General features: G+C 67.2%; 3 protein-coding genes across 8 annotated transcripts; 2 read left to right on the top strand and 1 right to left on the bottom strand.

Annotated features, from left to right (window-relative positions):
• The first annotated feature begins 603 nt into the window (after nucleotides 1-603).
• CORO6 (coronin 6) lies at nucleotides 604-6,896 on the top strand. Of its 3 annotated transcripts, none has more exons than XM_039381051.1 (11): nucleotides 604-640; nucleotides 2,657-2,856; nucleotides 3,493-3,615; nucleotides 4,052-4,181; nucleotides 4,253-4,434; nucleotides 4,556-4,675; nucleotides 5,418-5,522; nucleotides 5,601-5,746; nucleotides 5,824-5,881; nucleotides 5,964-6,194; nucleotides 6,308-6,896. In XM_039381051.1, exons 2-11 carry the CDS (start codon nucleotides 2,659-2,661, stop codon nucleotides 6,425-6,427), a joined length of 1,413 nt encoding a protein of 470 aa, XP_039236985.1. In that variant the 5' UTR covers nucleotides 604-640; nucleotides 2,657-2,658; the 3' UTR covers nucleotides 6,428-6,896. The 3 variants fall into 3 exon arrangements, with proteins under 3 accessions (XP_039236985.1, XP_027600355.1, XP_027600390.1); XM_027744554.2 differs by having other exon boundaries at nucleotides 6,305-6,896; XM_027744589.2 differs by lacking the exon at nucleotides 604-640 and adding an exon at nucleotides 4,901-5,020 and having other exon boundaries at nucleotides 2,138-2,856; nucleotides 6,305-6,896.
• Nucleotides 6,897-7,012: 116 nt separating this feature from the next.
• On the bottom strand, nucleotides 7,013-14,997 carry ANKRD13B (ankyrin repeat domain 13B). The gene is given in 15 exon segments (XM_027744531.2): nucleotides 7,013-8,243; nucleotides 8,246-8,354; nucleotides 8,545-8,705; nucleotides 8,953-9,105; nucleotides 9,186-9,343; nucleotides 9,436-9,566; nucleotides 9,647-9,711; nucleotides 9,780-9,861; nucleotides 9,952-10,018; nucleotides 10,117-10,306; nucleotides 10,429-10,572; nucleotides 10,828-10,873; nucleotides 10,952-11,076; nucleotides 11,315-11,450; nucleotides 14,828-14,997. Coding segments are annotated over 15 exon segments (1,944 nt in total). The 5' UTR covers nucleotides 14,939-14,997; the 3' UTR covers nucleotides 7,013-7,977.
• Nucleotides 14,998-16,860: 1,863 nt separating this feature from the next.
• Nucleotides 16,861-25,507, top strand: GIT1 (GIT ArfGAP 1). 4 transcript variants are annotated; one of them, XM_027744493.2, is made up of 22 exons: nucleotides 16,862-16,976; nucleotides 19,913-20,046; nucleotides 20,128-20,240; nucleotides 20,324-20,429; nucleotides 20,505-20,591; nucleotides 20,700-20,830; nucleotides 20,909-21,003; nucleotides 21,090-21,132; nucleotides 21,317-21,343; nucleotides 21,640-21,688; nucleotides 21,769-21,841; nucleotides 22,449-22,546; nucleotides 22,654-22,765; nucleotides 22,844-22,971; nucleotides 23,043-23,195; nucleotides 23,277-23,501; nucleotides 23,614-23,667; nucleotides 23,939-24,025; nucleotides 24,127-24,200; nucleotides 24,294-24,476; nucleotides 24,622-24,685; nucleotides 24,787-25,507. In XM_027744493.2, the coding sequence occupies exons 1-22, from the start codon at nucleotides 16,925-16,927 to the stop codon at nucleotides 24,997-24,999; spliced, it is 2,301 nt and encodes a 766-aa protein (XP_027600294.1). In that variant the 5' UTR covers nucleotides 16,862-16,924; the 3' UTR covers nucleotides 25,000-25,507. The 4 variants fall into 4 exon arrangements, with proteins under 4 accessions (XP_027600303.1, XP_027600324.1, XP_027600294.1 ...); XM_027744502.2 differs by lacking the exon at nucleotides 21,317-21,343 and having other exon boundaries at nucleotides 16,861-16,976; XM_027744513.2 differs by lacking the exon at nucleotides 23,614-23,667.
• The last annotated feature ends 186 nt before the right edge of the window (nucleotides 25,508-25,693 follow it).

Below are 25,693 nucleotides of genomic sequence, written 5' to 3'. Positions count from 1 at the left end.
GCCCATGGTCATGGTCTCTGTGGTGCTGGGCTGGCTCCGGGGTGCGGGGGGACCCATGGCAGGGTCATAACCCTGGGCAGAGGTGACCCCTGGGATTTTGGCAGCCTGGGGCTGTCGAAGCTGACCCTCCCCTCGTTTTCCCCCAGTGCTTTAGGAAGACTCAAGGGGCTTCTCCTGCCCCACCAGCCCCCCGCAGCGCTGGGCAGAGGGGCTCCCACGCACCGCGCCGGGGGGTCTGCGGGCACCCTTGGTCCCCCCCGGTTTTGGGGCGGGAGTGTGGGGTGGCTGTGCGGGGGCTGCCCCCATCCCCGCGGGCAGAGCGGGGGGCCGGGCAGGGTGCGGGGGCAGGCGGGGCCGGGCCGGGCCCCCCCTCCCCTCCCCTCCGGTGCCCGCCGCGGGGGGGCTGTGCCGGCCCCGCGCCCGGCTCGGCTCAGCTGTTCTCTGCGGCAGCGGCACCGCGCGGGGCCGAGCCGAGCCCAGCCGAGCCGAGCCCAGCCGGGCGGAGCGGAGCCGAGCGGGGCCGGGCCGGGCCGGGGGGAGCGGAGCGGGGCTGAGCGGGGCCGGAGCGGGCGGAGCGGAGCCGAGCGGGGCGCGGAGCCGAGCCGGGCGCGCCCGGGCGCGGAGGAGCCGCCGAGCGCAGGTGGGAGCCGGGCGTGGGGGGGGCGGCGGGACCGTGGTGGGAAGGGACGGGGGGACGCGGGGAGCGGGGCTGAGCCCCCCGGGCCCCGGCCCCTCGCCACCCGCCGGCGGAGATGGCTATATTTGGACAGTGACCTCTGGTCGTTCCCGAGCAGCCGCTGCGGATTCAATTGTGGCAACGTAATGGCACGGCCGGGAGCGGGGAGCGGGGCTGTCCTGCCTGTATCCTGCCTGCACCCTGCCTGTATCCTGCCTGCACGCCGCCTGCACCCCACCCGTACCCTGCCTGACCCCACTTTCATGCTGCCTGCACCCCACCGGCACCCCATCTCTCTCTGCCAGCACCCCATCCAACCCCACCCGCACCCTGCCTGCACCCCACCCAATTCTCATGCCTGCAGCCTGCTAGTGCCCTGCCTGCACCCCACCTGCACCCCATTCAGCCCTGCCTGCACCTCACCTGCACCCCACCCAACCCAGCTGCACCCTACACGCTGCCGGCACCCTGCTCAACTCTGCCTGCTCCACATCCACCCCTCACCTGCACCCCACACCCTGCCTGCACCCTGCCCTGCCAGCCTGGCTGGCCCCCCTTAGCCTGCATGCTGACACCCCAAACTCTGCTCCCGCTGGCAGTGGTTGACGTGCTGCAAAATCCCCGGAGAGCTCCTCCCCAGGGCCGGAGACTGTGCTCAGGACCATGGGGGTGACACCAGCGGTGTCAGTGTCCAGCCCCCCTTGGTAGCTGGGCTCCGGGCCCCTTAGCACCCAGCTCCAACCCGTTCAGCCGGGCCAGGGATGATGCTGAAGTGCCATGAGGACTCCGGGAACACCCAGGGACTGGGCAGATGTAGCTTGGCTGGGCACTGCATGTGCCCTGTCCAAAAGCTACCTCCTGGAACAAGGAGGAGCAGATCTGCTCCTGCCTCTGCCCACACCAGCCCCGTGGGCTGGGAACAGCGGTACCTGGCCCTCCAGCTGCATTTTGGTGGCTGGATGTGGCCTCTGGCAATGGCTGTGGACCCAAAAGAACCAGGGCAGTCCCCAGGGCAGCCAGTGGTGAGTGCTGCAGAGCCCCAGCTCCAGTGGTTTCAGGATCCTGAGTGTCTCAGTGCCCACCCTGGGCAGGTCCCTGGACCAGCAGAGCCGTGGAGAGTGATGGGTGACTATGGGCAGCGTGCCTGGCTGTGGCTGAGGGCTGGAGACCCCACCAGAGCCATGCTGAGAATGGGGGGCTCCTCCAGGCTCTGGTGTGCCCCGGGGCTGTGTGGCTATGCCAAGTCCAGCCCTTGCCCAGGTGGGGGTGCAGAGTGGGTGGCACATGTGGAGCCGCGGGACAGGGGCCCATGGAGGGACGCGTGAGCCACCAGCAGGCAACGCTGGAGGCACAGCCTCCCTCCTGGGTGCTGGGTCAGGCCAGGCAGCCTCACTAGTGCAGGATGGGATACAAGGGGACAAGCTGTGAGCCGGTGCATGGTCACAGGTCCACCCCAAAGTCCCCTCAAGCCTGCTTCTCTACTGCAGCTGCTCATGTGCCAAACCCAGTGCCAGCCACGGGGCACAGCACAGCTGAGGGACGCGGCACAGCCATGGGGCACGACACAGCTGTGGGGTATGGCAGAGCTGTGGAGCATTGCACAGCCGTGGGTTATGGCACAGCTGTGGGTTATGGCACAGCTGTGGCACATGGCACAGTGGTAGCACATGGCACACCTGCACATCATGGCACACCTGTGTCCCTGCTCAGTGTCAAGTGGCTTTGGCCACCAGCTGCCCACCCTCAGCACCTGCAGCACCCCCACATCCCTGCACAAGGGCTGCCTCCAGTCCCTGCCATGAGGTCAGGGCCACATCAGGCACCATCCTGCATCCTCACCCCTGGCCACCTCGGTGTTCCCAGGCTTCTCGCTGTGCCCAGGGCAGAGGGTGTAACTCGGAGCACGAGGTCTGAGGGGATCAAAACCCCTCCATGCTGTGCCAGGGTGGGGAGGTGGTGGCCTGACCCTGTGCCCCCCAGCCATGAGCCGCCGCGTGGTGCGCCAGAGCAAGTTCCGCCACGTCTTCGGGCAGCCGGTGAAGGCCGACCAGATGTACGAGGACATCCGTGTCTCCAAGGTGACATGTGACAGCTCCTTCTGCGCCGTCAACCCCAAGTTTGTGGCCATCATTGTGGAGTCTGGTGGCGGGGGGGCCTTCATTGTCCTGCCCCTTGCCAAGGTGAGTGGGGAGGATGCTGAAGTCTGGCTACCTCCCTGGGATATACTGGGGGGGACATGCTGGTGGGGTGTTGCTTTTGGGGGGTTGCATGGTGGGTGTTGCTTTTGGGTGACCCCAGAGCCCCCCAGCTTTGCCCCAACAACAGCCCCTCCTCACGTGGGGGCTCAGGGCAGAAACAGCCTGGCTGATCATCAGCACCTGTGAAAAGTAACATCCCAGGGGTAACTGAGGTGATGTGGGAAATCCCCAGGTGCTTTCTCCCCAGTTCCTCAGGGACAAATGATGCCCATGGAGCAGCACCCAGTGGGGTGGGGTCTGCCCTGCCAACCCTGGCTGAGAGACTGGAAGGGGGGTCCCCACCCCCTCCAGGCCATCAGAAGGGACACAAACCAGTCTCAGGGGCACATTGTTCCCCTCTGTGTTCCTATGGGGCTGTATGCCAAGTGAACCCTATTCCCCCTCCGTGCCTCGGTTTCCCCCTTTCAAGGCAGGTGCAAATCTCTGGCCACCACCAGGGATCCCCTGCATGTCCCCACTTGTGCCACAACCCCTGGCTGGGCTGGGCTTGGCTTCCCAGGGCACCTGGCAGGATTGCCCCCAGCCTCTGGAGATTCATCATACACCTCAACGTTGCAGACAGGACGGGTGGACAAGAACCACCCGCTGGTGACGGGACACACGGCGCCCGTGCTGGACATCGACTGGTGTCCCCACAACGACAACGTCATCGCCAGTGCCTCGGAGGACACCACCGTCATGGTGAGGGGCTGGACCCCGAGTGGGGGGGGGCAGCGGGCGCTGGGGGAGCGGTGCAGAGCATTCCCCCCCCTTCGCTGCCTGCGGAGTGTCACTGGCCTATTTTTAGCCCCGGTGCCATGCGTTCGCGCTGGCGGCGGCTGCTCGCTCCATGATGCAGCAGTTTGTGCTAAATATACCCGCCCTGGCGACTCAGCACCCAGGAATAGCTGGGGGGGGCTGAGGGCTGCGCCCCGGCCATGCCCCCCGCCCTGTGCCCACCAGCACCCCGAATGCTGAGGGTGCACCCCAGGATGGAGGCGCTTCTGGAGTCTCCTCGCCACCCTCCCTGCAGGCTGAGCTGAGATTAACGATGAGGTTAATTGGCTCTGAGGCCCTCATCCGCTTAGCCCTCACATGCGGGGTGATCCCCAACATCCCGCTCTCTGTCCTCCCCCAGGTGTGGCAGATCCCTGACTATGTCCCCGTGCGCAACATCACGGAGCCAGTGGTGACGCTGGAGGGACACTCCAAGCGGGTGAGCATCATCTCCTGGCACCCCACCGCCCGCAACGTCCTGCTCAGTGCAGGTAAGGGGGTCCCGGGTTGCCCTCCCCGGGGTCAGAGGGGATCTGTGGGGTGACAGCACGTGCCCCCGCAGGCTGTGACAACCTGGTGATCCTCTGGAACGTGGGGACGGGGGAGATGCTGCTGGCGCTGGATGACATGCACACTGACCTCATCTACAACGTGGGCTGGAACCGCAACGGCAGCCTCCTCGTCACCACCTGCAAGGACAAGAAGGTCCGTGTCATCGACCCCCGCAAGCAGCAGATCATAGCGGTGAGTGCTCCTGCCATGTCCCCCCCAGCCCGCCGCGGGGTCCCCTCGATGCCTGCCTGACCCTACTAACCCCCACACCGCGCGTCTCTGTGTTTGGTTTAACCTGCTAACGCCGGCGCAGGAGAAAACCAAACCGCACGACGGCACCCGCCCCATCCGCGCCATCTTCGTGGCCGATGGCAAGATCTTCACCACTGGCTTCAGCAAGATGAGTGAGCGGCAGCTGGGCCTCTGGGACCTGGTACGAGACGGTGGCTCCCGCCCAGCCAGCACTGACCTTGCAGAGCTCAGCCCAGCCAGGAATGCTTTGGGTGCTGGGGATACTCTCCGGCAGCGTGTGTACCCCAGGAGCATCGTGTGCTCCCCTGGAGTAGGACTCAGCAGCTGTTTTAGGGGACAGATCTGGACTCCCTCCATTTTCCCCCCCTTCCCATGCCCCATGCTGACTGTCCTCCCTCCCCCCCAGGAGAGGTTTGCCCCCCACGAAGGGCTGAGGCCCGTGCGGGCCATCTTCACACGGGAAGGACACATCTTTACCACGGGCTTTACCAGAATGAGCCAGCGGGAGCTGGGCTTGTGGGACCCGGTAACGAGGCCGCATGGAGTGCTGCCCCGGGAACTTGGCCCCCCCGACCCCCTGCCACCCTCCCCCACCCCAAGATGGGGTGCCTGCAGCATCCCCCCTCCAAAAGATGCCAAGTTCCCAAGTGTGCCGTGCTGTGCTGGGGTGGGGAGGGGGCTGGGAGGCAGGGAGTGCTGGGGGAGGCGGGTACAGCCAGGCTGGGGGGTACCCAGCCATGCAGGTAAACAGGAGTGGGACGGGGGTCTGGGGGGGGCATGCCAAGCTGCCTGCCCGGGGGTTGTGTACCCCAGGGAGGGGGACAAGCCCTGTCCCCCAGTGTGCTGTGGCTAATGTGTGTGACTAACCAGGGTGGGGGTTTTGTGGCCACTGCTCACACCCCTCCACCACTGCGGCCCTGCAGAATAACTTTGAGGAGCCCATCGCCCTGCAGGAGATGGACACGAGCAACGGGGTCCTTCTACCCTTCTACGACGCCGACTCCAGCATTGTCTACCTCTGCGGGAAGGTAACCCCCCACCCAGGGTGCACCTCCATGCCACCCCCCCTCAGGGGGGCTGGCTGACACCCATCCCCACACCCACAGGGTGACAGCAGCATCCGGTACTTTGAGATCACGGACGAGGCACCCTACGTGCACTACCTGAACACCTACAGCAGCAAGGAGCCCCAGCGGGGCATGGGCTTCATGCCCAAGCGTGGGCTGGATGTCAGCAAGTGTGAGATTGCCAGGTGAGAGCAAGAGGGCCTGGGGGGAGCCAGAGGGGTCAGGGGCTCAGCTGGACCCTGATTGCCTCTGCCCCACTCAGGTTCTTCAAGCTCCATGAGCGCAAGTGTGAGCCCATTGTCATGACGGTGCCACGCAAGGTGAGCTCGGGGGGGCCCAGGGGAGATGGGAGGTCTGGGGGGGGGACACTCCATGTCTCACTCTGGTCTCTCCCTCCCGCAGTCAGACCTCTTCCAGGATGACCTGTACCCTGACACACCAGGCCCCGAGCCGGCCCTGGAGGCAGATGAGTGGCTGTCAGGGAAGGATGCAGAGCCTATCCTTATCTCGCTGCGGGACGGGTACGTCCCCATCAAGAACCGAGAGCTGAAGGTGGTCAAGAAGAACATCCTGGACAGCAAACCTCCCCCAGGCCCCCGCCGCAGCCACTCCACCTGCGAGTCTGACTTCTCTGTGAGTGTCCTGAGAACAGGGACATGGCAGCAGGGCTGTCCCCCTGTCCAGGGTGGGTTGGAGGGGCCAGAGGGGACTCCTTGGTGACCCTGTGTCTCCCCTCTCTGCAGCAGCCAGCCTTGGAGGAGGTGTTGGAGGAGATCCGTGCCCTGAAGGAGATGGTCCAAGCACAGGAGAAGCGCATCTCCGACCTGGAGAACAAACTCTGCCAGTTCACCAATGGCACGGACTAGCGCGGTGGCCAAGGCCACGGGCAGGGCAAGGACTGCCCCGGCCTGCCGGGGATTAAAGCCAAGTCCCCACATTGGGCAGGAGCCCAGAGCCATGTTCTTTCCCCAGGAGTCGAAGGGGCAGGGAGGAGGTCGGACCCTGACACCCCCCCTCCACTAGCATCAGTTGCATCTTGCTCCTGGGGTGCCCCAGCATATGGGCACCCCACTGCAGCACCCCAGGGGGTCCCACTTCAGTGCCCACAGGCTGGGGCTGCCAAGCATCCTTCTGTGGGGACCTGCATGCTGGGCACCAGCATCCTCCCAGGATGGGGAGCTGCCAGGCCCTCCTGGCCAGAATGTGCTTGGGTACGGTGCTACATCCCCATCCCATCACCCCCTCACCTCCCCCTGCCCCATTGCCCCCTCGGCAGGTGCTCCCAACCAGCTCTTTGCTCCTGGACCCCTTTAATAAAGGGCTCAGCCACCCTTGGCCACGTGGCAGGTACTGGGGACAAGGGACCACCATGCCAGAGGGTCCTGCCTGCACCCCATTGCCAGCATCTGCTGCCCACACACCCCTTGCACAGGTGGAGGGAAGCCAAGAGAGACAAACATTAAAGAGCATTTATTGGTGTTGGCCGCGGTTGGAGCTGCTCGGGCTCCCCCGGCCCTGGCCCAGATGTTGCTGTGGGGTGCGTGGGTGGGTGGGGGGCTATGAAAAGTCCCAGGGGAGTGAGCCCAGCCCCCCACCCCGCAGCCCCCGGCCCCCCGTGTGCAAAGGGGGAGCAGCCGGGGCGGGGGGCCGGGGTTAGCACCATTTGACGTAAGGTTTCTCTCAGGGTCAGTGCCCGGGACGAGGGGGTGCAGCGCTGCCAAGGGGGGGCATCTGAGCAGGGTAGAGGGGTGTGAGCAGGGGGTAAGGGGGGGTGACACCGGGCGGCCTCTCACAGGCACCCCCTCAGCTGCCCCAGCAGAACCCCCACACTGCGGTGGAGGGCAGCTGTGCAGCCCCACACTGGCTATGGAGTGCAATGGGGCTGAGCCCCCCCACCCTCTGCAGGCAGAGCAGCTCCCGGGTAAGTGCACTTGGTAGCGCCTGGGCAAGGGGCGGAAGAGGGGAGTGGGCAGAGCCCCCTGGCTCTGGGGGCACCCCGGGACCCCACGCAACTGGCAGCCCCACCCATCTGGGGCAGGATGTGCCCCCACCACCTTCCTGGGGTGAGGTGCTGAGCAGCACCCCATAGGGCAGTTGGGGGGGGGCAGGGCTGTCCTGGGGAGGGGATACAGTCTGTGCAGTTGCCCTCCCTGGTTCCTGCCACCCCAGGTGCGGGGTTGACACCCACCCCCAACCTGTCCTGCTGTGGGGTGCCCCCACCCCACCCAGTGCTGCCCCAGCTCTGGCGACATTCTCCCCCATACCAGGGCCAAATCCTGCCCCGCCTCCCCATTTGCCCTCTGCAGTTCTTGGACTGGCTCCCCCCAACCCGCTCCCCCTCTGTGGCCCCAGACATGCCACTGGCCGTGTCCCCATCCCCACTGGGGTGGGAGAGGGGCTCAGTGGGGGCGCGGGGTCACTTCTCCGTCAGCGAGAGCTGCAGGATCCGTTGCAGATCCTCTTCCTCCTGCCGCGTCCGGCGCTCCGCTTCCTCCTGCTCCCGCGCCGACAGGGCCATGGCCAGACGCAGCTGCTCTGCGTAGCTGGGGAACAGGGCGCTGGGCCCCCTGCCCCCCCCCGGGGACGGGGCGACGGGGGGCCGGGGGGCCACTGTGTGCTGGGGAGTCCTGGGGGGCGGCAGGAGCTCAGCGGGGGTCCCTGTGGAGCTGGTGCCCACTCCCACTCCCCCCAGGGGGACTGGCCGGACCTTACCAACCTGTCTCCCCGGCGGCCTTCGTGCGACATAGGGTGGGTGCCCGGCTTGCTGTTGGTCAGTGCTTCCCAAATGGTCACCTGTGGTCGGCGGCAGAGGGGTGCTTGGAGAGTGGCACCCCAAAACCCAGCCCCCTAGGATGAGCTCTGACCCCACCACCAGGGATGGGGAAATGTGGGGTGAACACCCTGGGCAACACTAGGATGGGATGAGGAACAGAGTCCCCCAGCCAAGGCAGGCAGGAGGAGGCAGGGGGGTGGCAGTGCCCACCTGGTCGTACTCGCTGCCAGCTTCCAGCAGGCTCTGCTGGATGGCAAACTGCAGCAGGTCATCCTCATCCTCCCTCAGGGCATCCTGGTGGGTGCCCACCACGCTGTACCCCCGCGGCACCTCGAACAGCGCCGGGTCCATCTCGCACGCTCGGCACGAGGCTGTGGGGAGACAGGAGCCGGCACGGCTGGGCACTCCAAGGGACCCCCTCCCACCCCAGCAGTCACATGTCCCTCACCCTGCTGTGACCCACTCCTGCCCCACCAGCCGTGGTCCCTTCATCTCACTGGGACCTCTTCCCTCTCAACCAGCCGTGTCCCCCTGACCCCGCTGAGACCCGTTCCCACCCCGCCTCACCAACCACGTCTGACTCATCCTGCTGGGACCCCTCCCTCTCACCCCACATACTGAGGGAGCTGGAGCTGCTGACGCTGGAGGAGTCGCTGCTGGGTGAGGGCGCCTCACTGCTGGGGCTGTGCCGCAGGGAACTGACGGGCTCGTCACACCCGTTGAGGTTGCCAAAGGTGATGCGGGCGTTGAGGATATGGAAGATGGGGATTTCTGCAGGAAGGGGAAGAAAAAAAAGCAGGGAGGGAAGCTGGCTGTGCCAGCTGGGCCAGCAGCAGAGTTCCCCCCCATACCGATCTTGACAGGGAAGCCGGGCGGGAGGCGCAGGGTGATGAAGTCCCGCAGTTTGGCGAAGAGCGCGTTGCTTATTGCCATGAGGTCGATGATGGGGGCAACCTGCTCGCAGAGGGACAGCGGGTGGTCCTCGCACAGCCACAGCTTCGCCTTGAACCTGACGGGCACAGGCGTTGGGCTGCAGATCCCTGCCTGTCTCCCTGGGGGTGGGGACGCAAGGGGGTCCCCATCTGCTCCTTCCCCTCTCACTTCTGTGTCTTGGTGGTGAGCTCCATGGGCCGTCCCATGTCCCGGTTGCCCAGCTCGAAGTTGGGGTTGAAATATTCCTCAGGGGTGATGGCGGTGGGGTTGGCGTGGCTCAGCGTCTGCGTGATCAGTGTCTGTGTGGGGGAACAGCCCGGTGGGGTGAGGAGGGGAGGTCTGACTGCAGGGCCACCTCCCAGACCTCCGGGACACTCACCCCGTTGTTGGGCCCCACATGCTGCTCAGCGATGCCCAGGAAGGACTGTAGAGGGGTCTTACAGCCTGTGGGACAGGAGGGGGTGAGGGCAGAGCCAGGGGGGCCCTGCCCACCCAGCCCGTGCCAGCTGCACCTTTGCTCTTGCCCTTGTGCTGGTCCGAGAGGTGCTCAGTCCGCGTCCGCGTGATCAGCTCCACGTTGGATGCGCCATAGACCTGGATGAGGAGGGGAATGGCAGAGGTGGGTAACCCCCACCTGCAACTGGCCATACCCCTCTGGGCGGCTCAACCCCCACTGCCCCTCACCTTGGCCTCGTACCCATTCACCATTTCTGTCTTCTCGCTCCTCCAGCCCAGGATCCCGGACTTGTTCCTGGAGCAACACAGCACCGTGAGCAATGGATGGGCTTGCTTGGACAGCCCAAGGTGCTCCGCACCCCTGGGGGTGGGCTTGGTGCCACCCCTCCGCACCTCTCGAAGGCGATGTTCTTGGTGTCGAGCTGGGTGGTGACAACGGGGGCTGTCAGCCGCCCCATCACCTGCTCCTCCGTGGGCTGCACAGCAGCCAGCAGCACCTCCTGGTCGTGGCCGGCCAGGGCCAGCGTCTCCGAGTAGACCACCCGCCGGTCGTGGTCAATCTCCATCACCACCGCGCTGGTGTCTGCAGGGAGCAGGGTCAGGACAACCACGGTCCCCACCACATTACCTGGCCCCGCTGCAGCACCACGAGACTCTGCCAGCGCTCCCCGCTGAGGGTGGGGGGATGCCCTGGGGCCACCTCACCTTGTCCTCGGAAGACAAAGCTGCGGTTGCCCCGCTGCCAGGTCATATGGTCGAAGCCCAGCAGCGTGGTGTCCACCCGCAGGTTCTGGCCGCTCTTCCACACCTTGTAGGTGTCACTGGGGCAGATCTTGGACACCAGAGGCACTGGGGAGAGATGCCGATAGCCCAGCCAGGGATGGGGCCACCTGCACCCCCGAGTGGGCTGCCAGCGCTGAGCTGGGTGGTGGATGCACCTGGGGAACCCAACGCCTTGGCAGGATGGGGTCTGCAAGCTTGGGGTGTCTGGGGCGTAAAGGGGCAGGGGACCCCTGACCTGGGGATGGGGATGGGTGCCAGGGTTGGGGGACTCTGCTGGGAAACTCCCACTCCTCCCACAGCCACGCTCTGCCCTGAGCTCACCCCAGCTGGTGAACTCCCACTTCATCTCCACGTAGAAGTCCTGGGCCTGTGGAGCACACAGAGGGGTCGGGAGGAGCCTGTGGCTGGCAGCCCCCCCGCAGCCCCCGCGGGAGGAGGGAGGTACCTTGCGCAGCTTCTCCAGCAGGACGGGGATCCCGGCCAGGCGCTTGATGGCTCTCTGGTAGTCGCGGTAGCGCAGGACCAGCTGCACCAGCTCCAGGTCACGGGTGCTCACGGCCTCCTGTAGGACTGTGGGGCACAAGGGCAGTGCCCAGGGCCATGGCACGGCACACATGGCACTGCAGAGCTGGGCACTGCGCAGGAGCCACAGGCACAGACCACCATGTGAACGGTCCCCTGGGGAGCTGCAGCACCAAGGTGAGCATGACCATGCCCGTGCTTGTGCCCATGTCTGTCCCTATGCCCATTTCTGTGCCTGTGCCAGGGGAGCCTGAGGGAGGACAGAAACAATGAGCCACCTGCTTACCTGTCCATCCACTGCGGTTCTCCTTGCCCACGTCAGCTCCATGCTTCAGCAGCACCCTGGCACACTCGAGGTGGCCCAGTGTGGTGGCCAGATGCAGTGGGGTGCGTCCTCGGGGGTCCAGCTGCTCGATGTCAGCCTGCCAGGAGGGAATGGGGCTCTGGGATCACCAGGGTGGCCACACCTTGCTCCCAGCAGCCTCCCACAGATGTGCAGCTCCCGGACAGAGAAAGCAGCCAACATTTGACGCTATCCCAGAGAACATCCCCACCCCTGAGCTCCCCCCAGGAGATGCACCTCAAAAGCCTCTTCCTGCTCCCTGCAGCCACTGCCATACGGTGGTGGCTGCCAGCACCCAGCACAGCTCGGCACGGTCAGGCTGGACTGCACCCCAGACGCAGGCACAGAGCAGGGGCATGGCATGGCAGCAGGGGCACACAGCCCCTGGCGCAGTGCACACAGCTCTGCACATCTTGATGCAGCTGCAAGCTCGGGAAAAGCTCGCACCTCTGGGATTTGGGGGGGGCTGTGCCCAGTTGCCAGGCAGCAGCTGCCGGCAGCCCCCCTCCACCGGGGCCGGGAGCGCGGCGGGCGATGGGGGCTGCGGCGGGCGCCGGCGTGGGCTGCGGCGGGCGCACGTGTTCCCCTGCCTGAGCCGGGGGCGGGCGGCTGCGGGAGCGGAGCGGCTGCTCGGAGGATCCCCGGGGCCCTGGGGAGCCGCCGCTGGGGCTGCCGTTGTTTGTGCCAAACCCGGAGCCTGGCACCCAGCCAGCCCCGAGGAATCCCTTGAGCGGTGGCGGTGGGCACCCCCAACACCCACGGGCCCTGCTCTCCATGTGAGGAGCAGCATCACACCCGTGCCCAGGGCAGGGGACACAGCTCAGGGGGGCCTGGCCCACCCTCTGCATCCCCAGCACCCAGCTGGTGTAGAAGCCTTGTGCCCAGAGAGGGGCACTCCGATGCTGCCAGGGCGGGAGGTTGTGAGACAAACCCCAAATCATGGGTTTTGGGGAGGCCACCTCCAGGAGAACAAACTGGGGGTGCAGGACCCAAAGAGGCCAGGTGAGACTGGGCAGACAGAAGTGTTTTGGCATGGGCAGAGATGGGGTGTGGGCTCCCCGGTGCCCAGGGTCTCACCCACAGCATGTCCCTGCCTCTCTCCAGGCATGTCCTGCAGTCCTGCTGTCCCAGGAACGTCCCCATTCCTGTCCACGCTGGGCATTCCCATGGGCTGCATCCCCAGGGACTCACCAGGCAGGGGGACCCCCCAGTGTGTCCACACTGCCAGAGCAAAACAGCCCCCCAGTTTCTCGGGAGTCAATGTGCTGCTCCAGCGCTCTCCAGGCAACTGCTGCTTCTTAATTGTGTTAATGAAATGACTCTAATTAAAGCTATTGCCCCCCAGCTGGGGGCGGGTGCTGCAGGCTCAGCAGGGCTCCCCAGCTGCAGCCTGGCCCCAGCGCTGGGTGGGATGAGGGTCCCCACTCTGGGGACACGGCGCTGGAGCCACCCCAGGGGACACGGTGTGACCCAGTTTTTGCCAGCAAGAGCTCAGTCCTGGGTCCTGGTGCTGGGGTGGCTCCAGCTTGGGGGCTGCGGCACAGACCTCCAGGTGCTGCCCATCATGGGGGTGTGACACCCCCCGGGGATGAGGACAGGGATGTCGGTGGCTTTGGGGTGGCAGTGGAGCAGCGCAGGATGGCAGCTTGGCCACTCCTCCTGTGCCAGCTGGGCACGTGGCACTGCACGTCCCATCTGCTGGGGTTGTCCCTGGGTTGGAGGACCCCAGTGCCTGCTCCTGGGTGAGAGTGAGGGACATGGGCCAGCATGGGGAGGTGGTGCCAGGCACTGCTGTCCCTGTGCAGCTTCGGGTCCCTGTCATGCATTATGGGGCAGGCTGTGGCGTGGGGTGTCCTGACACAACAGGCTCTGTGTCACTGCCTGCCACATCCTCGTGATGTCCCTGCCCTGGAGACCTGCTGACCCTCTCTCCCTGGTGGAGGAAACTGTGGACAGGAGCTCATGGTGACAATTTGGGGGTGACCCACACAGGGCTCTTATGGGAAGAGAGGAGCAATGCTGCCCCAGTGCTTCCCAACCCCAAACACCTGCACTTCGACTGGGGGGGTGTGGAGCCACTGCCCTGTGTGGGTCTCTGGGGTGGCAGAGAAGGGCAGAGCTCTAAGACAGGGGGACCTCCAGCCCCCAGGATCACACACAGCCCCAGCCCCAACCACGTACCCAGGGGATGCTCTGGCAGTAAGAAGGGCTGAGCTGTGTCCCTGGATGCCCTGGAGAGAGCAGGGGGCCTGGGCTGGCCCCCACCTCTGTCCCCCAAGCCCCCACCTGCCAGAGAGTCTGGCCTGCAGCACCCATGGCCCCCCCATGCACCCCTGTGGTGCTCACGGGGCTGGTTTTGCTCTGACCCTGCAAATGCCAATGGGGGCCATGGTAGAGCCCCTCCACTGGCCAGGCTGGGGGGTTAGAGAGCCTCTCTGCAGGTGAGCGGGTCAGAGCCCCCCTCGCAGCCCCTCCATCTCCCCGCGCCTGCCGAGCCCAGCTTTGATCTCTGCCGCGCCGGGCTCCTGGGAAAACTGACCCCACATTACCACGGAAATGAAACCACTGGCCGTGGGGTGGGGGACCGGGGCGATGCTGGCGCAGCCTCCGGCTGGACCCCACAATGGAGGCGGGTGTGGCGGGAGCCATCGCCTGCATCTCGGCGGGAGCATCGCGGCACAATGACCTCCGTTTCCTGCACCACCAGAGTCCACCCAGCATGGCCCTCAGTGCCTTGGGGTGCAAGGACCTGGGCCGAGGGAGTGGGGATGCTCAGCACAGCCCGCCGCCAGCCTCCCTCCAGCGCCTGCGGTTTCCTGCATCTTCAGGGTTGGGTTTTAATTACCTGAATTGCAACGCCATGGGGGAGAGGGAGGCTGGGAACCCGCCGGGGATGCACCCGCACCCTGCTCCATGACCAGGCGGCTGGGAGGTTCCCGGGCTGAGGGACATAGTGGGTCCCCTCACGCTGAGAAGAGCCTGCCTGGCCTCGTGGGGATGGGGGGCTGCACCCCAGCAGCATCAGGGTCCTCGTCCCCCCCCTCAGAGGGGCTCAACCTGACGGTGGCAAGCTGGTGACTGCACCCCAGGGAGGCGGCAGTACCCTGAGAAGTGGGGTGCGGGTTGGGGTTCGGGGGTTTGCAGAGGCCTAGCAGGGAGCTGGGGACACGTGTGGAGGGATGCTCGGGGCTGCGTGTGCCGGAGGATGCAGGGGAGCCGCGGGTGGTACCCACTGCTCCGTGCCAGCCCCGGGGGCAGCAGACACAGTCGCGGGGTGCAGGTGGGGACACACCCCACACTCCCGGAGCTCTGCCAGCGCAGAGAGCGACGCCATCCCTATCACCCCCCCTCATCTCCATCCTCATCCTCATCCCGGCTCCGAGCATTGCATCAGCCCGAGCCGAGCGGAGCCGGGCCGGGCCGTGCCGTGCCGGGAGTGTCCCCGCGCCGCCCCACCTGCTTGGCGCTGAGCTCTCGGTCCAGGTCACGGGCGCGGTTGTGCCAGACGAGGTAGTGCAGCGGGTACCTGCCCTCCGGCCCCTTCCTGCCCGAGCAAGACGCGAGCATCCTCCGTGCATGCTGGAGCGGCGCGGCGGGCGCGGCGCGGGGCGGCGCGGGGCGGGGGGGGCGCGGGGCGGGGCGGGCCACCACCTCCCGCCCGGTGCTTCCCCGGCCCCCCCGCACCGCCCGGCCTCATGGGACTTGTAGTCGCCCTGCCCGGCATCGCCCCCTTCTTCTTCCTCATCTTCATCCTCCTCCTTTGTGGCCCCTCTCCCGCACCGCTCAGCCCATCACCGCGGCCTCCGACCCCGCAGAGGGGCTGCAAAGGGACACCCCGCTGGCAATCAGCATCCTCCCCAAATTCCCCCGCTTCCCAGGCTGATCTTCCCTGTCCCAGATGAGCCGCACTCCCCCCGTGGGGCAGCGGGCACGAGCACATGGTGGGACAGGGGCGAAGGCGGCAGGTGGGGACCAGGTGGGGGCCGTGCGGGGGTCGTGGGGGGACCCCGATTCTCGCCCCCGCAGCACCAGGCACGGGCCCCCAGCCCCGTTTCCTTTTCCGCCTGCGTCTCTCCCGGGCGGGCGTCGCGTTTTCCGGCTGCCGCCCGAGAACAATGCGAGGCTGGGCCTCCGCGACCGCCTCAGCCTCCGCCGGCGCCACGCTCCCGGCCCCCCCGCCCCGCTGCTCCCCACCCTCCCACGGGGGGAACCCCCCTCGACATCATTATTCTCCGTTCTGCCACGGCGGTGGCAGTGGTCGCGTCCCCCCACCCCCGGTCCCCGCACAGCATCCCCCACCCCCTGCCAGCCCCGCTGCCCCATGACGTCATGAGCCATCTCCTCGGTCACCCACGGTGAGGTCACCCCGCCTGCCCCACCGTGCTGGGGGGCAGGATCTGACCCCACTCCCTGGCTCCCGCAGGGCTCTGACCCCCACACACCTGTTTGGGGGGCCCCCATGGTACTGGGGTGTCCCCCCTGCTCCAAGTGCTTATAGGGTCACAGTTAGGGAACAGACCCCAAATGGTCCCCAGTTCCCACACCCACCCCCAAAATCCCCTGCTGAACAGCCAAGGGCTGTGGACCAACCCACACATCCCCACTGCAGTGTCCTGGGGAGCACGCAGGTAACCCCCGTGTTCTGGGCCCCCTGGTCTGCCCCTGGCTGCCCATGTTGCACCCCGGGGTGTATCCGGGATGGGGCAACAAGGAGGGAGGGTGCACAGGATTGGGTGCACAGTGCCAGAGGTGGTTTTGGGAATGGGCTGGAAGTGCCCAGGGCTGTGCTGGATCTAGGACGAGTGCCCAGAGCAGGACTGAAGCAAGTGAAGGGGGGGGGGGGGGGGCAGGGCTGAGACTGGAGTGCACAGGACCCGGACTAGGACTAGGACCAGGACCAGAACCATCCATCCGGGATGAACAGGACCAGGGCTGGGAGGAGGACCAGGGCAGTGCCCTGGACTGAAAAGGGGAGCGGGAAGGCACTGAGGACGGGGATTGGCGTCAGGACTAATGGACGCCCGGGACCAGAAACAGGACCAGGGTGATGCCCAGCAGCAGGTGTAGTGTGCCCGGGAGCGGGCTGTCCTGGGGGCGTACGCAGGTGCGGGTGCGGGGCGGGGGCGGTGCCGGTGCGGAGCGGTGCCGGTGACCGTGTGGATTCGGGTGCGGGCTCCGGGCGCGACTGCGAGTGGAGGTTCGGGTGCGGGTCTGGCTGCGGGGCGGCGCCGGTGCGGGTTCGGGTGCGGATCCGGGTGCGGGGCGGTGCCGGTGCCGGTGCGGGGCGGCCGCGGCGGCGCTGCCGGTGGCGGGGCGGGGGCGGTGCGGCCCCTCCTCCGCCGGGGCCGGGCCTGCGCCGCTTCCTGCGGAGCCGCCGGGCGCTGGGAGCAGCCGGCAGCCCCCGGCCCCGCCGCCCCGGGCCCCGCCGTCCCCGCCCCGCCCCGCCGCCCGGCCCCCCCCTCCCCGCCGCCGCTCCCCCGGCGGGCCCGGGGGCGCCGCCGCCGCCCCACGCTGGCGCAGAGGCCCGGGCCCGGGCCCGCCTCGCCGCTGAGGATGTCCCGGAAGGCGCCGCGGGCAGAGGTGTGCGCCGACTGCAGCGCCCCAGGTAAGGGCCCCCCCGCACCGGCCCCGCCACGGCCCCGCCAGCCCCCCGCACCTCCTGCTGCGCCCCCCCGGAGCCTGCCCTGCGCCCCCCCCGGTGCATTCCCCTCACCCTCGTGAGCCCCCTCTGCGCCCCAAGGCACCCCCCGGTGCGTCCCCGCACCCCGGTCAGCCCCCTCTGCGCCCCGAGGTGCTTTCCCCCGGTCTGCTCCCCATGAACCCTTTTGCCTCGCCTTCTGCACCCCACATCGAGGGCCCTTTGTGCCCCCCTGGGTGCCCCCAGGACCCTCCCCGGTGATTCCCCCCTGCACCCCGCGCTGCACATCTAAGGGACCCCCATGGAGCCCCTGCTCTGCCCCCCAGGAACCCTCTGATGTGCCCCCAGTGCAACGCCCTGCCGAAGCCCGTGACCCCCTTGGTGCACCCCCTTTACTCCTTTGGAATCTCCTAGTACGCCCCAAACATGACCCCGATGCCCCCCAATGCCCTCCTCCGTGCCGCTCCAGTGCACCCCGCGTTCACCCACCGCCCCCCTGCACCACCCACAGCGCTCACACCCCAGCGCGGGGGCTGCTGGCACAGGCTGGAGACGCGCCGGTCGGTGCTAGAGGCACCGATGACCCTGAAAACGGCAGGATGAGAGGGGGAAACTCTCCTACTCCCCCGAGCACCCCGCAGCCAGCACCCACCCCAGCTGGATCCGGACTTGGCGGTGCTGGCTGGATGAGCCGGGCGGCCGCCGCGCTGCAAGCCAGAGCCGAGCCTGGGCAAGACCATTCCCATTCCCCGGCGGTGCCGGTGCCCGCAGCCCCCACGCTGGGCACGCGCCCGTGGGCGTCACGGCGGGGTTGGCCCCCCCGCAAACCCTGCCCGCGGTAGGGCTGGACCCCAAACCTGCCCGTGGCCAGTGCAGGTGGCCCCCACGGCAATGAATGAACGGGTCTCTGAGCCGGCCCCGGAAAGCTGCCCGCGGGCCAAGGCTGTGCCGAAATTATTCCGGCCACGTGCCAATGGCCGGATCCTGCCAGGAGAGCTGTCGGCACGCGTGGGCACGAGGCTGCCCTGCCTCCGGGCGTCCCCCGTGCCGGCGGGCAAGCGGGGGGCCAGGGGTTCCCGGGGCGGTGCCGGGGCTCCCTGCCACGGCCGAGGGGAAATGGAAACCAGTTTCTTCCAATCTCTTATCGCCTGGCAGCCATGGGAGGAAATGAGTTATAAAGTCCAGAGGCCGTTTCCTACCACACCGGGAGCACCCGCTGTCACTGCCAGGGATGTGCTGCCCTGCCCTGCATGGTGGGGTGCCCGTGGGGTGCCCTGATCCCTGTGCCCAAGCTCCCTTGGCCCCATGCAGGGATGCTGCCTGGCCCCAGCCCTACCATCATCACTGCGGGGCTGAGTGCTGGGGGTCCCAGTGTCAGTCCACATTGCAGTGCAGGGGTGGAGGTGCCAGGAGCTCCCTTCAACTCTAGGATCTCCCCAGGGTTTGGGGTGTCCCCATGCCAGCGCTCCCCCAGCTGCTGCAATGCTCACCCACATCCCACCACATCCCACCCCAGAGCGGGAGGGGCTGTTGCCCCAGGGGTGCTCTGGACCCTCCCGGATGGGGGGCCGCGGGCCGGCTCCCCCCGCACAGAGCGTCCTGTTCCCGGCGGTGCCCGTGGGCAGCGGGTGTGAAGGCACAGATGCCGCCGCACCGGCTGCCAAGGCGCTGCCATCTGTGTGCGCGGGGCTGCCAGGCTGGGGGGGCCACCACTCCCCTCCCCCGGCCACCCCACCCCAGCCCCAGGGCACTGCAGCATGGCAGGGTGCCGTGCCCCCCTAAAACGGTGTCCTCAGGGCTCTGGGGGGTGTGTGGGGAGGGGTCCAGGACTCCGCAGGGAGGAAGGAAGTGGAGGAGGCTTGGCCGCCTGCCTGCCTGCCTTCCTCTGGGGGGTCGTGGGGCCGCTGTCACCCCTCAGGGCCATCGCACCGACCACTGCTGCCACCCCCCCCAGGCCCTGTACCTCCCGGGCTTGGGGCATCTCCCTCCTATGGGGTAGCATGGTGTTTGTGTAGGACCTACAGAAACAAGGGGTGGTGGGGCTGGGCAGTGGGTTTCAGAGCTCCCCCGTGGTGCCCCGTGGCGCAGAGGGGACACCCGGGAGCGGTTCGGCATCATCACCCCGTGCCTGGCTGCGTTTCACGGGAGGGGAGTGCTGTGACCCAACGCGGGGGTCCCCAGATCCTGCCCTCATGCTGCTGTGGACAGCTACAGCTCCACAACCACCCCATGGGGTAAGACCCCGCAGTCCCCAGGACCATTTTTGGAGTGCGGGTGTGAGGAGCTGCCGCCTGGCTGGGAGCAGTGCCCCCGCGAGTGCCGGGGTTGGTGCCAGCGCGGGGCCAGCGCGGCTGCTCAAACGGTCCTTTGTTCCCGGCGGGGACACAAAGGGCTCCAGTCCGGCCGGGGCCAGCGGCGGGGCTGGGGTGGCATTGCAGTGTGGGGGGCCATGGCACCTGCCCCAGAGCCAGGGTGCCCTGGGGGGCTGATCTGCACTGGGGCGCCGAGGTTGCAGATTTGGTGACCACCCTATGTGGGAACCCACAAACTGGGGGTGCCCACCTACTGGGGAGGCACACTGCCCCCATCCAGGACCCCCAAACACCCAGCCAGGGGCTCAGGGGTGCGTGGCATCGCAGTGAGCCAGAGGGCCCCTGCTCAGGGTATGCTGGCATCGTCCCTGCCACTGGCCACCCTCCTGATGGTGGGGGGCCAAACCCTGCCCCCCTTTTGGCTTGTGGTTGCTATGGGAAACCTGTGGGTTTCCCCTGGTGATGGGCTGAGCCCCTCTCCATCTGCGGGGAAATGGTTGCTGTGGCAACGCATCCCCCCTGCGGGATGGATGGATGGGGAGGGGACTGCTTGGGGAGGGGACACCCGCTGACACCCCATGCCACCCTCAGACCCTGGCTGGGCGTCGATCAACCGCGGGGTGCTCATCTGTGACGAGTGCTGCAGCGTGCACCGCAGCCTGGGCCGCCACATCTCCATCGTCAAGCACCTGCGCCACAGCCCCTGGCCCGCCACCCTTCTCCAGGTGGGTTCTGGGGACACAGGAATGTGAGGAGATGCACAGTGGGACCCCCCGTGCCCACTGGGCCCTGCCTGTCCCCCGCAGATGGTGCACACCTTGGCGAGCAATGGGGCCAACTCCATCTGGGAGCACTCGCTGCTGGATCCGGCGCAGGTGCAGAGTGGGCGCCGGAAGGCAAACCCCCAGGACAAAGTGCAGTGAGTGCCCCCTGTACTGTGGGGAGGGGGTCAGCACTGTCTGGGACCCCACTCCTCACCTTAAAACCTGCTGCCCCCCTCAGCCCCACCAAGTCGGAGTTCATCCGTGCCAAGTACCAGATGCTGGCCTTTGTCCACAAGCTGCCCTGCCGGGATGACGACGGTGTCACTGCCAAGGACCTCAGCAAGGTGGGGTGGGGGCTCAGGGACCCCCCCCTTGGCCAGGGGGATAGATTGCCCCATTACCAGCTCTCTCCTCCACAGCAATTGCACTCGAGCGTGCGGACGGGCAACCTGGAGACCTGCCTGCGCCTGCTCTCGCTGGGTGCCCAGGCCAACTTCTTCCACCCGGTGAGCGCTGGTGGGGCTTGGAGGCTCTAGGGGTGGTGCAGGGCTTAGAGGTCCCCAGAGCCCTGTCCCACAGGCAGGCTGTGGGTCTGAGGCTGCCCATGCCCGCAGGAGAAGGGCACCACACCACTGCATGTGGCCGCCAAGGCCGGGCAGATCCTGCAGGCAGAGCTGCTGGTGGTCTACGGCGCCGACCCCGGGGCACCCGACGTGAACGGCCGGACCCCCATTGACTACGCCAGGTGAGGGCGGGGAAGGGGGGTCACCCCTGCCTGCACCCCCACCTAGGGTGGGCGTTACCCCTGCCCGCCCTCCCACAGGCAGGCAGCCCAGCACGAGCTGGCAGAGCGGCTGGTGGAGTGCCAGTACGAGCTGACCGACCGGCTGGCCTTCTACCTCTGCGGCAGGAAGCCAGGTGAGTGTGCGAGTCCTGGAGTGGGGAGGTTACCCTGGGGGCAAGGGGGGCACGAGGCCCCGCTCAACACCCCTCTCTTTGCACAGACCACAAGAATGGGCACTACATCATCCCGCAGATGGCTGACAGGTGAGTGTCTGGTGCCCGCGGCCCTGCCACCCTGTCCCATGTCCCCCCCGGCGTCCCCGCTGGGCTGAGGGGGGGACCCCTGTCACTGGAGCATCCCTGGTGGGGTGGGGGGGGTCAGCGTGCCCACGCGTTTAACGTCCGCCTTTATCCTGTTCTTCCCTCCGCTGCCTTCTCCGGAGCGCAGGGTGCGCCCAAAGTGCATGGCACAGAGGTATTGTCCGCTCGGCTCTTGGCTCCGGGGGCCCCCCATGCCACTGGCATGGGCCCCCCCTGCAGCCCCGGCCGCTCGGCCCAGCCCAGCACCTGGGGGGCACTTGGGGAGGGGGGGTCCCGCTCGCCTTCTGCCACCTTGTCCCCCTGTGCCTGCCCGCCAGCCCTGCTTGGTGAAGCCCCCAGTGCCTGAGGGGGGGTCCCTGTCCTGGTGGGGTACAGCTGGGGACTGTTTTGGTGGGAATGGGACAGGAATAACCCCCACTTCGTCTCTCCCCCCCTCCCTGCACCCCCCAGCCTGGACCTCTCTGAGCTGGCCAAGGCAGCCAAGAAGAAGCTGCAGGCGGTGAGTGGGGGCTGGGGCAGGGCTGGGGGTCCCGCCTGCTCCCCCCATCCTGCCTGACACCGTCCCCTGTCCTGCTGCAGCTCAGCAACCGCCTCTTTGAGGAGCTGGCCATGGACGTCTACGACGAAGTGGACCGTCGGGAGAACGACGCGGGTGAGCGGCGGGTGGGGGGTGCAGCCCCCCAGGGCTGGGGCGGGCGTCACTGGCGCGGGGAGGAGCAGCCGGCGGGGCCGTGGCTGAGCCCTTCGCTCCCCCCTCCCTGGATGCGTCCGCCGGGACCGCAGGCCCCTCCTTCTTCATTCCTCTGGCCGGGGAGGTTTGCTCAGCGCGAGGGGCCGCCGCTGGGTGCTGGGGCTGGGGTGCTGCCGGAGGTGGGTGCTGGGACCCCCAGGATGGGAACTCAGCCTGGAGGGGTGCCCTTGGTCTGGGGGATGGCGGGGGGGGCCATCCCGTTTCCATGGCGAGGTGGGTGCCAACAGAAATGACAAACCCTCTCCCCACTGGCTCGGGGTGGCGAGCTGGTGCCCCAAGGAGTGAGGAGCAAGGGGTCCCTGCTGGGGGGTGCGGGGGGGACCCCAGCTCTGCGGGGTGGCTGAGGGAGGCAATTCCTGTCAGCCCAGCTGGGCTACGCTCCCAGCCCCAGCAGGCTGGCCCCGCGCCTGCGCCTGCGTCCTGCCAGCTCAGGCCCCGCAGCCTGCTCGTCCAGGGGGGTCCAGCCCCTGTAGCCCCCCGGAGTCTGACACCAGGTGCCTTCCTGCAGTCTGGCTGACGACGCAGAACCACAGCACGCTGGTGACAGAGCGCAGTGCCGTCCCCTTCCTCCCTGTCAACCCTGAGTACTCGGCCACACGAAACCAGGTGAACCCTTCCCCTCAGGCCTCATGGTTCCCCCCCACAAGGCCCTGTGACCCCCCCCGTGCACCCAGATCTCTGCTTACCCCCTTTTCCCTGCCTCCTACCCCCAGGGCCGGCAGAAGCTGGCCAGGTTCAATGCCAGGGAGTTTGCCACCTTGCTCATTGACATCCTTGGGGAAGCCAAGCGCCGGCAGCAAGGGAAGAGTCTGTTGAGCCCCACAGGTGAGGGACAGAGGGCAACAAGGGGGAGCTGAGCATCCCTCCCTACCCTGTGCTCAGCACCCCCTTGCCTTCCCCCAGACGCCCTCGACTACTCGCTGCGGAGCCAGAGTGACCTGGACGACCAGCACGACTACGACAGCGTCGCGTCCGACGAGGACACGGACCAGGAGCTGCTGCGCAACGCCTCCCGCAACAACCGTGCCAGGGTGAGCCCTGGACCCCACCTGGACCTCTGCCCCGGCTGTGGGATCCCGATGCTGAGCCCCTTTCCCCACAGAGCATGGACTCCTCCGACCTGTCGGACGGCCCCATCACGCTGCAGGAATACCTGGAGGTGAAGAAGGCTCTGGCTGCCTCTGAAGCCAAGGTGCAGCAGCTGATGAAGGTGAACAACAGCCTGAGCGATGAGCTGCGCCGGCTGCAGCGTGAGGTGGGTCTGGGGCCGGCAGGACCCCCCCTTCATTGTATTCCACTCCTTGCTGAAGCCTCCCCCCACTCCTCCTGGCTGCAGATCCACAAGCTGCAGGCAGAGAACACGCAGATCCGGCAGCAGAGTGGTCCCGCACACCCAACCCCGGCCCCCAGCGAGCGGCCAGAGCACGGGCACCCCCCTGGCACGGCCCCCACACACCGCCGGGACCGCCAGGCCTTCTCCATGTACGAGCCGGGCTCGGTGCTGAAGCCCTTCGGGCAGCCGGTGGAGGAGCTGGTGACACGGCTGCCCTTCGGCCCTGGTGTGAGTGTGCTGGGGCAGGCAGGCGGGTGGGGTTGGGGTGCAGTCACCTCCCCAGCCCTGCAGGGTGCTGGGTCCTGTCCCCGCGGGGCCGTAACCTTTCATGTGTCACCAGGAGGTGGAGGACGAGGCTCTGTACTCCATGCACATCCCGGCCAGCGTGTACCGGGTAAGGGGGCCGCAGCGGGGGCGGCTCCTGCATGGGATGTGGTGGCTGTCGCCTGCCCAGGATGTGACCTTTGGGATGTCCTGTCCCCCCACCGCCCTGAACCCTGCTGGGTCAGGCCGGGGACCTCCCCAAGGGACGGCGGCTGTGGGATGTTCCTGCATGCAGGGTGGCGGTGTCCCCTGTGCTCGTCCTCCCCTGCACATCACCGAGGTCGGCTCCAAACCCTTCTGCACCATGTTCAGCACCGGCTTCCCCTCTGTTCCCCCTCCAGATCCGGAAAGGTCCATCTGGCTCCTCAGTGCCCTTTCCCCCATCCTCCCCGCTGCTCTCCTGCCAACCGGATGGTGCCCGGCACATGGTGATGTACTGGGGAGGGGGGTAACTCTTGGGGTGGGGAGACCCCTGGCCCTGCGTGGGTTTGGGCTGGGCAGGGCTTGACACTGTTCTTCTGCCCTGCAGAGCAAGCTAGACCGGCATGGCAGCGGCACCGACAGCGACTACGACAACACGCAGGGGGGTGAGGTCCTGATCAGGTCAGTGCTGGGGCTGGGGACTGCGCCAGGGAACGTGGGGACACATGGAAATGCAGTTGACACTGACCCCAGGGGGTTGGTTGGTCCCTGCAGCATGGAGGGCAAGCGGTTTGTGGAGCTGAGCAAGGATGAGGACTTCCCCCATGAGCTGGACCCGCTGGACGGGGAACTGGACCCTGGACTGCCCAGCACAGAGGACGTCATCCTCAAAACTGAGCAGGTCACCAAGAACATCCAGGAGCTGCTGCGGGCGGCGCAGGAGTCCAAACATGACAGGTGAGACTGGTGCACAGCCTTGGGGTCCCTCTGGACCCCCAAACCAAGGGGCTGTGGTCACACAGGGCCATCCCTGGCACCCTCTATGGTCGGGAGTCATGGTCTCCTGCAATGCTCACTGCTTACCCTTTCTCCTTGCCCCCAGTTTCGTGCCCTGCTCAGAGAAGATCCACTCAGCTGTGACAGAGATGGCATCGCTATTCCCTAAGGTAAGAGGGGTGGTGTGTCCCTGGGTTGAGGATGGTCCCCACCCAGACACTGTCAGCTTCCTGGGCATGGGTTCTGATGCTGGTCCTGTGCCCTGATGCAGAAGCCGGCTCTGGAGACGGTGCGGAGCTCCCTGCGGCTGCTCAACGCCAGCGCCTACCGGCTGCAGAGCGAGTGCCGCAAGACTGTGCCCCCCGAGCCAGGCGCCACCGTGGACTACCAGCTCCTGACCCAGCAGGTCATCCAGTGTGCCTACGACATCGCCAAGGCCGCCAAGCAGCTGGTCACCATCACCACTCGTGAGAAGAAGCAGTGAGCGCCAGCCTGCGCCTCTCCCCCGCGTGTCCCCCGGCCCCCACGCTCTCTCTCTCTCCCTTCCCTCTGGCAGCAGCCACCACCTGGGGCGAGCGTGGCTGCAAGTGGCCTTTTTGGGGAGCTGGGGCACGGGGCGAGCTGACCATGCCCCCTGCGCTGTCAAAGGAGCTGGTGCTCGGCCTGCGGGGTAGGTGCCTGTGTCCCCCTGTACAGCCCCCTGCCCGCCCCGTGGCACGCGCCTAACTTATCCTGTACAGTACATAGCCTGTGTAGCTGTCCATGGCGGCGGTGGCCTTGTACCCCCACCCCCCACAAAGCCCCTCTCTGGGTGGCCGGTACCCCCGGGGCCACCCACGGCATTACACTGGACTGGGACGCCCGTGGGCCCCCCCTTCCCGGGCGTCCTGAACCCCTCCCCGGGTGTCCTGCCCCTCACCGGGGCTGCGCTCCCCACTGTAAGATGTGTCCTTGTAAATTTGTATCAATAAAGTTGTGAGCATTGCACGGGCCCCCTGCCCCGCTCCCATGCCCATGGAGGGTCCCGTCCCCCTGGACCGTGGGTTCACCCCTCCCCGGCGCCAGGCAGACTTGGCCACGTGTCTCTCCCGTTTCACCCAGTCCCCTTGGCCCCGCTGGCGGCTGCTCACGCCATCCCCAGCACAGCCCTGCTGTTTGCCCAGCCCCGGGGCTGGGCT

The sequence above is a fragment of the Pipra filicauda genome, unplaced genomic scaffold (genome assembly GCF_003945595.2).
Source record: "Pipra filicauda isolate LSUMZ 115617 unplaced genomic scaffold, ASM394559v2 scaffold211_size2331000_pilon, whole genome shotgun sequence".
NCBI classification, from domain to species: Eukaryota; Metazoa; Chordata; class Aves; order Passeriformes; family Pipridae; genus Pipra; species Pipra filicauda.
Note: the sequence above shows the minus strand (reverse complement) of the source record. Positions and strands in the feature narration are given on the sequence as shown.

What these genes read in the sequence shown, in the direction of transcription:
- CORO6 (XM_027744589.2), top strand. Translation starts at nt 2,659, where the DNA reads ATGAGCCGCCGCGTGGTGCGCCAGAGCAAGTTCCGCCACGTCTTCGGG. An exon ending in CGGAGGACACCACCGTCATG is followed by an intron (nt 3,616 to 4,051) that starts GTGAGGGGCTGG and finishes GTCCTCCCCCAG; the next exon opens with GTGTGGCAGATCCCTGACTA. An exon ending in CAACGTCCTGCTCAGTGCAG is followed by an intron (nt 4,182 to 4,252) that starts GTAAGGGGGTCC and finishes GTGCCCCCGCAG; the next exon opens with GCTGTGACAACCTGGTGATC.
- GIT1 (XM_027744493.2), top strand. Translation starts at nt 16,925, where the DNA reads ATGTCCCGGAAGGCGCCGCGGGCAGAGGTGTGCGCCGACTGCAGCGCC. An exon ending in TCCCGGCCAGCGTGTACCGG is followed by an intron (nt 23,668 to 23,938) that starts GTAAGGGGGCCG and finishes TTCCCCCTCCAG; the next exon opens with ATCCGGAAAGGTCCATCTGG. An exon ending in TGGCATCGCTATTCCCTAAG is followed by an intron (nt 24,686 to 24,786) that starts GTAAGAGGGGTG and finishes GCCCTGATGCAG; the next exon opens with AAGCCGGCTCTGGAGACGGT.